This window comes from Balaenoptera borealis, assembly GCF_965194805.1.
Source record: "Balaenoptera borealis genome assembly, chromosome: 19".
NCBI lineage: Eukaryota > Metazoa > Chordata > Mammalia > Artiodactyla > Balaenopteridae > Balaenoptera > Balaenoptera borealis.
This window is the reverse complement of record NC_138878.1, coordinates 66,230,557-66,240,155: the sequence shown is the minus strand read 5'-3', so window position 1 is coordinate 66,240,155 and position 9,599 is coordinate 66,230,557. Positions and strand designations below refer to the sequence as shown.

The 9,599-nt window shown below is 63.5% G+C and overlaps 1 protein-coding gene across 2 annotated transcripts; it reads right to left on the bottom strand.

The window, feature by feature from the left end:
- Positions 1 to 28: 28 nt before the first annotated feature.
- On the bottom strand, positions 29 to 7,549 carry KMT5C (lysine methyltransferase 5C). 2 transcript variants are annotated; one of them, XM_082368207.1, is made up of 9 exons: positions 7,456 to 7,544; positions 5,605 to 5,739; positions 5,270 to 5,435; positions 4,793 to 4,902; positions 3,784 to 3,947; positions 3,627 to 3,646; positions 1,766 to 1,902; positions 1,498 to 1,658; positions 29 to 1,214 (listed from the first exon to the last, which is right to left on the bottom strand). In XM_082368207.1, the coding sequence occupies exons 2-9, from the start codon at positions 5,712 to 5,714 to the stop codon at positions 715 to 717; spliced, it is 1,368 nt and encodes a 455-aa protein (XP_082224333.1). In that variant the 5' UTR covers positions 5,715 to 5,739; positions 7,456 to 7,544; the 3' UTR covers positions 29 to 714. The 2 variants fall into 2 exon arrangements, with proteins under 2 accessions (XP_082224333.1, XP_082224334.1); XM_082368208.1 differs by lacking the exon at positions 5,270 to 5,435 and having other exon boundaries at positions 5,605 to 5,852; positions 7,456 to 7,549.
- Positions 7,550 to 9,599: the final 2,050 nt, after the last annotated feature.

Sequence of the window (9,599 nt, the reverse complement as noted above, 5' to 3'; positions counted from 1 at the left end):
GTAAATCAAGATGAAATGCTTCCCAGGGCACTGCTTATGACAAGGTTTTAATAAAATAAAATAGAAAGTTCAAGTGCTTCCAATCCCCCAACATACCCCATTCTGGTGTGGGGGAGGGGAGGGAGCCCCCACAGCCCAGTAGCACCAGGGATAGCACCATGAGAAAGATGAGGTCGCACCGGCCTCCCTGAGACCCACGGGGGGGGGGGGGGACGTGCCCCTGGCCACCCCCTCGTCGCCCCCCACCTCAGACACAGAGCCGAGAGCACACTGACTCCCCTCTGTAGGGCAGTGTCTAGGGAGCGCCAGCCCATGTCAGTTCCACCTCCTCCCGAGGCCTGGGCTTCTTTGGAGAAGCCACGGGGCGGCCCCCACCCCTTATGGCTTTGCTCCCTGGGCAGGAGAAGGCGGGTGGGGAGGGAACAGCTCCTTCAGCCCTGAGGCCGGGGCTAGGGTGGGAGGGCGGCAATGGCCAGGGCTCCCTGCTAGGATGGGGGTGGCTCAGGGGTCAGCAGTCACGAAGGGTCAGGGGTCAGATCCCCGGGGGTGTCCAAACCAACCCGCCCCCGGGGTCAGAGCTGTGCTGGGGTTGAAAGTCAACGCCCTCCCAGAGGTCCAAGAGCTCCTTCTGGAGGTCGGTTACTGAGGACTCAGGGCGGAGGGGACCAGGAGGGACGCCCTCCTCTCCCAGCCTGGGCCTCCCTGTCCAGCCCGTCACGGCCCATCACCGTTGACATCCAGGTCAATGGAGCCATGGCTGACCACCAGCCGCAGGCGCTTGGGTGGGGAGAAGGGGGCAAAGGCAAGGGCCTGCTTGGGGATGGGGATGGGGCCTGGGGTCCCGGCAGGGGCGGGGGTGGCAGTGGCAGGCGGGGCCGGGGCCACACGGCTCAGGTCCACACGTACCACGTAAGGCAGCCCGTAGCGCCGGGCCCAATGCCAGTCCTGCTGGGGGGCCCAGCGGGCACGGGTAGCCGGCCCCAGGGCCACCAGGGCCTCCGCCCGCAGGCAGCAGTGGGGGCTGCAGCCTCCCCATCGGTGCAGGGAGACGCGGGCAGCACGGAGAACGGGGGGCGCCGGGGCCCGCCGGGGCTGGGGGCGTCGGCGCCTCCGGGGACGCACCCGGAGCTGGGGCTGAGGCAGCCACTGGAGCCAGAGGGGCGAGGCATCAGGGCGGGCGCCACAGGGCGGGGGGCGCAGGGGCTGGCAGGCAGCTGTGGAGGCCCAAGGGAGGGGGAGCAGGGAGAAAAAAGGGCAGCTGTGTGAGCAGGGCCTCTACAGAGGGGAACAGCTCCAGCTCAGGCCAGCCGCCGCCCCCCGATGCTCTTCAGAGGGGGACAGATGAAGAGAGGGATGCTCAGGAGTGAGACCCTGTCTGGGGGACCGAGTGGGGGTACCAGGAGGAACAAGATGAGAGGAGGGCAGACAAGGGGCTGGGGATGGGGGAGCAGCTGATGAAGACAGGCCAACAGGACAGGGTCCCCGCCCCGCGCTCACCACAGAACAGGTCCCGGCGCAGCGGGGGTGGGTGGGCACAGGCCCGGGTGCCGTGCAGGCCTTGCTGCAGCCGCCGCTTCGTCTCGCGGAGCTCATACTTGTCCACGGGCCGGGGCGGCAGGGGATCCTTGGGCTGCAGTCGGAAAGCTCCTTCGCCTCTCCTGAGGATGGGAGGGAAATGAGGAGGGAGGGAGGGGTGGGCCCTGAGGATGCACTTCTGGTTCCCAGGATCCCGGGGACTGTGTCCCTTCCTGCAGGCCATCCCCACCTCTCGCAGGTGTAGCATTCACAGTGCTCATTCTTTTCACCGAAAAAGCCTTCGCCGTAGAAGCAGGTCACCTCGTCCCCCGGCTCGATGTCCCGGAGCACCTTCACGCAGGCTGCGTTCCCATCTGCAGGTACGAACTGGGGGCCAGGAGGCTCAGCGCCCTGTCCTGGGGGTGGCCTGGCTCCACCCCGCCTGGCCTGGCACCCTGGCCTCAAGGGTACCCCCGGGGACGGGCAGCGGCCGAGAGCCCGGGGAAGAGCCCTGCCCAGGGCCTGCCCTCGGCATGCACTCCCTGACCCTCCCCCGTTGTGCTGGCTCCCACCCTCCCTGCAGGACATGACCTAACCAGGCCCTGGCAGCGCGCACAAGCACCGCTAACTCCAGCACTCCTTCTTGGGCTCCTCTGACACACCCTGCCAGCCTGCACCTCAGTGGCCGAGACGTGCGCCTTGGCCTGGCTCTGCCGCCTGCCCTTCCCGAGGCCAGTGTCCACCCGCAGCCCCAGTCTGGGATCACCACCCCTCTCGCCTGCCTGCTCCTCACTCCAAGTTCCCCACGTGGGAGAGGCGGCACTCCCATCCATCCGTGATCCGCCCGCCCACCCATCTGTCCATCCTAGCCTGACACACACCTGGGAGTGGCCCTGGCCGCCCGCCCGCCCGCCAACAGGACAACTGGCCAGCACCTCCCGAGCAGGCAGTGTTGGGCGTCCCCTTTCCCTCCCTCCCTGAGACCCCAGCTGCCCCTCATCACCTCCTGAGCAGCTCTGCCCCAGGCTACCTGCCAGCCTCAGCCCATGCACTGCCTCCCTCCAGCCCCGCCCCCGAAGCTCCCAGAGCAGCGGCACCAGGGCCTCTGAGAACCAAGCCCCCTTCACTCACCCCGTGGGAGCCTCCACGGGGCACACCCAGCTTGCGCTGACACACGAGGCAGGAGCTACTGTGCCTCCTCGCCCTCCAGTGTGGCGCCTCCCCTCTGGGATGCCCTAAAGTGGCCCCGTTTGCCCTCAACACCTAGGAAAATCCTACTCCTCCTTCAACGCCTGGCTCCGGCGTCACTTCCATGCAGCCTGCGGTTCCACACCACGAGGTGGCTGACCCCCGCCTCACCGAGCTTTGCTTCACTCTCCATCCTACCCAGCGTCTGTGCCCCGAAATCCACGCAACGGTGTGCAGAGTCACAGGACGCTGACACACACCCAGCCTTCACAACTGGCCCCAGGAGGCACGTTCTCCCCGTTTCCCATCCGAGAAGAGAAACCAGGGCCGGGGCGGCAGAGCCAGGACTCAAACCCACCCCTCACACCCCTGGGGCCCCACGGGCGGCCAGGTGAGCCCCACGCTTGGCAGGGTGCGCACCCAAGGCCTTACAGGGGCCATCTCCCCGCAACTCCTCCCTCTCACGTGCTCCGCGCTCCACACGCAGCACAGGGTGGGGGGTGGCCTCCCAGAACCTCCTATCAGGAAGAGTCCTTGTCCTCCAGGGCAGGGCTTGCTCTGACCCCGCCCCAGGAGGCCCTCCCCAGCCTCCTGCTACCACAGCTGCTGTGGGTGTCTCCCGGGGAAGCCCGGGGCACTTTGTGTCTCCCCATCACCACATTCCCCCCGAACTGGCCCAGCTCCCAGCCCAGATTCAGAGGGGAGAAGGCGGCCAGCAGGTGGCAGCCTGGGTTCCAGTGTGACTTGAGCCAGAGCCCCTTCCTCCCTCCTGACAATCGCAGGCACAAGCGCCAGTGCTGCCCAGCCAGGGGTGGGAAACTGCTTTGTCAGGTGGGGAGACCCGGGACAGTTTCTGCCTGTTCACCGACCAGAAAGCCCCTCCCTCGTGCCCAGTCCTGGGAAGGGGGGTCCCCAGGTCTCACCTTGCAGTTGGGTTTGCAGTCTGGAGCCAGTTGGGGGTTGCGGGGAGAAAAGAGAACTGGGTCAGCGAGCCAGAAAGCCGGGGCACAACCCCTCCCCCGCTGGCTCCTCGCCCCCCCGCCCCCCCTCCGGCCCCCCCAGCCCCCTCCCTGCCCCCACCGTGGTTGATGAAGGCGGCCGGGCCGAGCCACAGCTGAGCGCTGCGCTTGCGGGTGGAGTACATGATACTGAAGTCGTTCTCCCCGGCCCTCAGCAGCCCCTCGTCGGCCTCCCGCAGCTCTGCGATGCAGCCCACCAGCAGCTCCAACTTCTCGTTCTTTTTCCTGCCCAGAAGCCAGGTGGTGGGTCTGTGAGCACCTCCCTGACCACCAGTGCTGGGGCCAGGGGCCCCTCATCCCAGGCCTCCGATGGGAAGAAGCGATGGGACGCACCAGCCACGGCGTTCCAGCTCCCGAATCTCTCTGAATCCCTCTGAAATGCACCCGCCATTGCCTCTACACCTGCGGCAGGCGCGGCACTCCCCACCTCCTGAAAGCCTGACCCGCAGCCTCTCCCGCTCTCGCTTCCTCCAGCCTCCAGTGCCCACTGCCGCGGCCTCCTGCAGTCCAGTCCCGCCCGGAAGTCCCCACAGGCGCCCCCACACTCTTCACTAGACCCTTCGGCTCATCCTTCGGGCCTCAGCCTAGGCCTGGCTCGCAGGAACACTCTCCAAATCCCCGGGCAGGCTCAGGACTCACTGAGCAGCTGTGGTCAGCCCTGCGCGCTCACTCGGCTACCACCTGCCTTCCCGCTAGAACGTGAGCAGTGGGCAGGGTGGTCCTGTTCACCGTCCTGCCCCGTACCCAGCAGCGATTGCTACGCAGCGGGGGCTCCAGTGGGGATGAAAAAAAGGACAGCACAGTCCTGGGCGCAAGATCAGTCCTTTCTTGGCAGCCCCAGAAAGCCTGGGTCTCGAGGGGATCTCATCTCCCAGCAGGGCCGTGGTGGGCCAGGAGGGTCTTGGGGGACCAGACCTGGCCTCCTTTCTCTCAACACAGACACCTTCGTGGCCCTGTGCCGAGTGCCCAGTCTCCTCCAGAAGGGAGGGGGTCTCCTCTCCCAGCAGCCCCCAGGGAGGGATGCCTCCCGTCAGGCCTGGGGCCCGGGGAGGCATGTTCTGCCCTCTTACCAAGCGCGGGTAGACACAATCTTGGCTCCATTTGTCTCCATGGAATAACGGGTACAGGGCAAGATGGTGAAGCCGCTTTCAGGCAGGAAGGCTCGGAGGTAGCGATAGATCTGGGGGAGGTGAGGGGTGGGTGGGGTGAGGAGGTGGGGTGGGGTCGCCCTCGGCCCTCTCTCCTGGGTTCTAGCCCTGCTCTGCCACTGACTCGCTGTGTGGTCTCAGGGAACTCACTTCCCCTCTCGGGGCCTCAGTTTCCTCATCTGTCAAATGAAGAAGTTAGACTGCATCTCAGAGGGCCCCCCAGCTCTCCTTTCCTAGGATTCTCTGAGCCTTGCCTCAGATGGTCCCAATGGCTAGGACGTCAGGGAGTCCCGGGGAGCTGCGCTGAGGGTCTGCCCGGCAGGTCGGGGGACCCGGGGCAGGCAGAGGAGATGGGGAGAACACGAGGGCCGAGGGGAGGGAAGGGAAGGGCTCCCTCACGTGGGTCTTGAGGGCAGCCTCCTGCCGCGGGCCCCGGCTCTGGAAGTAGTGGGCCATCCAGCCTCCCAGCGTCAGGGCCCTGTACGCAGCCTCCAGGTCCCGCTGCCTCAGGAAGGCCTCCAGCGCTGAGCGCAGGTGGTGCTGTCGCCGCAGGGGGGGCACGGGGCTGGGGGAGAGGGCACGCCTGGGTCCCAGGGCCTTGGCCTATTCCCTCTGGGCCTTCCCAGGCCCCACCCCCACCCCCACTCGGAGCTGAGAGGAGGATGGGGCTGAGGGGTGGCAGTGGAAGGGAAGGGGTCCCGAGCCCTCGGTCGCCCTCCCCCAGGTCGCCTCACCTGACGTTCATCTTATGGGTGCGGAAGCCGAGGTAGGGGTCCAGGACGAGGCTGGTGGCGAGGTCGTCATTCTCACACAGTTCCCTGGCTGTCACTCTGTCGGGGCCCATGGTGCCCCAGGCACCATGCTGCCTCCTGCGGAGAGTGGAGAGCTCAGGGCAGGGGGAGGGGCGGCGCCCGGGGCGTGTGCCTGCTCTAGGTCACTTATAGGTTGTGTGAGACTTGGGCAAGCCCTTCGGTCTCCTCATCTATAAAGCAGGGAGAAAAGCAATACTGACTTCACAGGGCTCTCGGTGAAGGTGAAATGCAACAAGTGCTTCTGACAATGGGGAGATCCCCGAAGAAATGCCAGCCACCATCGTTAGTAGCTGCATCTCCTCCAACCACCTATGACAGCCCCGCCACGCGCACACACACTCGCAGACCCCGTGCGCACACGCAGATTCCCCAGGACCCCCATACACACCACACACACACACACACACACACACACACGCAAACGTGCCAACTGGCTCGCGGAAGGCTGATTAATTGGTAGTCTGGGATAACCCTAAAGGCTTAGTCCTGCAGGGGGTGGAAGTCAGGGGGGACCCAGCAGCTCCACCTCTGGCCCTCACCGAGGAAAAAGCCAAGGCTTCCTGCCCCACCACCCATCCCCACTCTCTCCTGGCCTTGGCCTCCACCCCCATCCCCAGCAGCCCTTGGGAGTCCTCAGAAGGCTCTGGGTGAAACCCCAGGCAGCCCGAGTCGGGGGCGGGTGAGGCGAGGGAGAGCAGCGGAAGGCCCCCAGCACCTGCTCTCTCTCCAAGGATTCCGGGGGAGGGAGGGGCACAGAGGACAAAGCGGGGGGAGGCGGGGAGAGGAAAGGAACGGTGTGGAGAGGCAGAAGAGGCCCATAAAAAAAGAGGAGAAAGACGGGGATTAGCAAAACGAAACAAAACAAGCCTCCTAACCCCGACTGCAGAGGGCCTGGTGGGCACCGACACCACGGTGCTTCAGGGAGAGCAGATGGGGGACAGCGAGGAAAGGGGAGCTGGAAAGAGATCAGGAGCTAGAGCAGCTGGGAAAGGGGGTCGAGAAGGCACGCAGGCTGGGGATAAATAAAGAGGGGGCGCTGCGGGAAGGCGCTGGGACAGAACGGAAGCTGCAGAGGGGCAAGTGGGTAATACGGACACCACAGGGAGGGAGCTGGGGCAGGCAGAAGGGGCGGGGGTGCCTGCGGGGGAGACCGAGGGCTGCGGGAAGGCTTGGGGATCCAGGGAGGACCCCAGGAAAGCTAGCAGGGAGACCAGGGGTCCAACGAAAGTAGAGAAGGACCTGGAGGTCCAGGGAGGGTCCTGAGATGGTATAGGGGGGCCTAGGGCTTCCAGAACGGGGCTTGGAGAAGCAAACAGGGACAGGGGAAAGTCCTAGGGATCCAGGGAGGAGCATAGAAGAGCCGCGAGAAGAGAGCCTGGGCTCCAGGGAAGGACCTGGGTAGGCAGTGAGAATCCAGGGGAGAGGCCTGAGGTCCAGAGGGAAATTGGGGGAAGCAGACAGGGGCCTGGGGAGGCAGGGAGAGTGCAGGAGAAGGGCCTGAGGTCCAGGGAGGGGAGTGTAGAGTCAGAGGGCGAGCTGAGGGTCCAGAGAAGAGCCTGGAGCGCGGGGCCTGGGTAAGGAAGCACAGGAAAGGGGCTGGGCGCCGAGAGCAGCCTGAGGCTCGCCGAAGGGCCAGGAGACGTGGGCGCCTGGACACGAGGAGGGGCCGGGCGGGGCGGGGGACAGTCGGGGCTGGGGACGACCGGGAGCCAAGGCGGCGCGGGGCGGGGGCCGAGAGGGGGCTCAGAAGTCGGGCCCCGCGCCGCCCCTCACCCGCTTCTCCTCCTCCTCCTCCTCAGGCGCCCGCGCTGCGGCTGCCACCACCTCCCACAGCCTTCTCCAGCTCTCCTCAGACACGGTCGCCGCGCCTCCCGTCTGCCCAGCCTGGCCCGCCTCACAACGGCCGTTACGGCCTTCCATTGGCCAAGGTCGCCGCCACTCTTCAGTAGCTCTGAAGCTTGCGCCGCTCCCATTGGCCGGGCTCCGCTCTGCCCCTCCCCGCCCGCCCCACGGTCAGCGCCCCTAAAAAGCTCCGCCTCGCCCTCGCTGCCGTTGAGAGCCGCCAACTGCACCCAGTGGCTGCCGCCGCTGTCCTTCCGGCGCTGCCATGGAGATGTATCCCCGCCCACGGCCCAAAGTCGACGCCCTCATTGGCCGAAAGCGCCGTCGCTCCGGGCCAAACGCGGGTTTGGGTCGGGTTATTTGGGTCCAAATGGAAAGAGGGCGGGTACCGCCTGCTCTAGAGCCCTCATGTGATTGGTTGGCCTTGGAGCGACTCATGCTTCCATTGGCTAAGGTCTCCGCCTGTCACCATCGAGTCGCGACCTCCCTGTTCCTTTTCTGTGGCGAAACCTTCGACCACCAGAGGGAGAAAGCAGGGGAGGATGGGAGGGGGGGGTGAATGCGCACGCACCTCCTTCCCCCCGCCCGTCTGGGCCAGCGGTTGCCAAGGCGACAAAACTTTATTGACAACCCTGCCCGGTACAAAGGGCTTTTCGCTCTCTTCCTCACTTCTAGACCACCTTCTCTTCCCCTAAATAACCTGTTTAATTTTGAGTACCCACAGTAACACTCTGTGGGTGAAAGGGTCAGAAAGAAGGAGATTGATAGGTGGGGGCTTTGAAGAAAGCCCTGACTCATGGGGAGCTCCCATGGGGCACCCCCCCACGCCCACAGTTGGGATCACCCCTCTGCTCCAGTCCTAGAGGCAAACATAATTAGCAATTCATCATAATTACGTCCGGAATAATAAGCCCCACACTTGGAGCAGGCGGTCTTTGTTTTGTTGACGGCTGTATATCCTGTGCTCTTGGAACAATGCATGGCACGGAATAGGTGCTTCATTAATTTGTGCTGAAGGAATGAATGTATGAAGCTGGTTTCTGCAATCCGTCACTCTGTGACTTTGGAGAAGTGGCTTGCCCTCTCTGGGCCTCAGGCTCACATCTATAGAACAAGGACCACACTGGTCCCTCTTTGAGGGGTCCTTAACACCCTCCTAGGTGTCCTTCACTCGTGCTTCCAGGCCCCCACCCTCTGTTCTTACTGTTCTTTCCCTATCTGGGACTATCCCCAGCTCGGAGACACCCCCAACCCAGGTACCCCCACCCCCATAAGGATGGCTACAGCTCCGGAGAAGAGATGCAGCCTCACCAGGAGAAGGGGAGCCAGCAAGCAGAGAGGACCCTATAAAAAGCTCAGCTCAACTGAAACAACACTGTAAATCAACTAAACTCCAATAAAAATTAATTTAAAAAAACAACAGCAACAAAAAAACTCAGCTCTTCGGGAAAGTCCTATCAGCAGGTCTGAATCTTAAAAGTGCAGCCCTGGGCTTCCCTGGTGGCGCAGTGGTTGAGAGTCTGCCTGCCAATGCAGGGGACACGGGTTCGAGCCTTGGTCCGGGAAGATCCCACATGCCGCGGAGCAACTGGGCCTGTGAGCCACAATTACTGAGCCTGCGCGTCTGGAGTCTGTGCTCCGCAACAAGAGAGGCCGCGACAGTGAGAGGCCGGCGCACCGCGATGAAGAGTGGCCCCCGCTTGCCACAACTAGAGAAAGCCCTCGCACAGAAACGAAGACCCAACACAGCCAAAGATAAATAAAAAAAAAAATTAAAAAAAAAAAAAAAAAAAAAAGTGCAGCCCTTCCACCAGCGGGTGTACACCCTAGAAAAACTCTCAAAAATGTGAACAAAAAATAAGCACAAGAATGCTTGCGACAATGGTGTTCGTAAGGGTGAAAAACTGGAAGCGGCTTAAATGTCCATCACATGAGGCATGACTTAAATGGATCATGGCATATTTATACAGGGGAACACCATGCTACAGTGAAAGTGGATGAACCAGCACTCTGTATATCAACCTGGACAACCCTAAAGCATGCTGCTAGTTGCAGAAGTTTACATAGTCGAATGC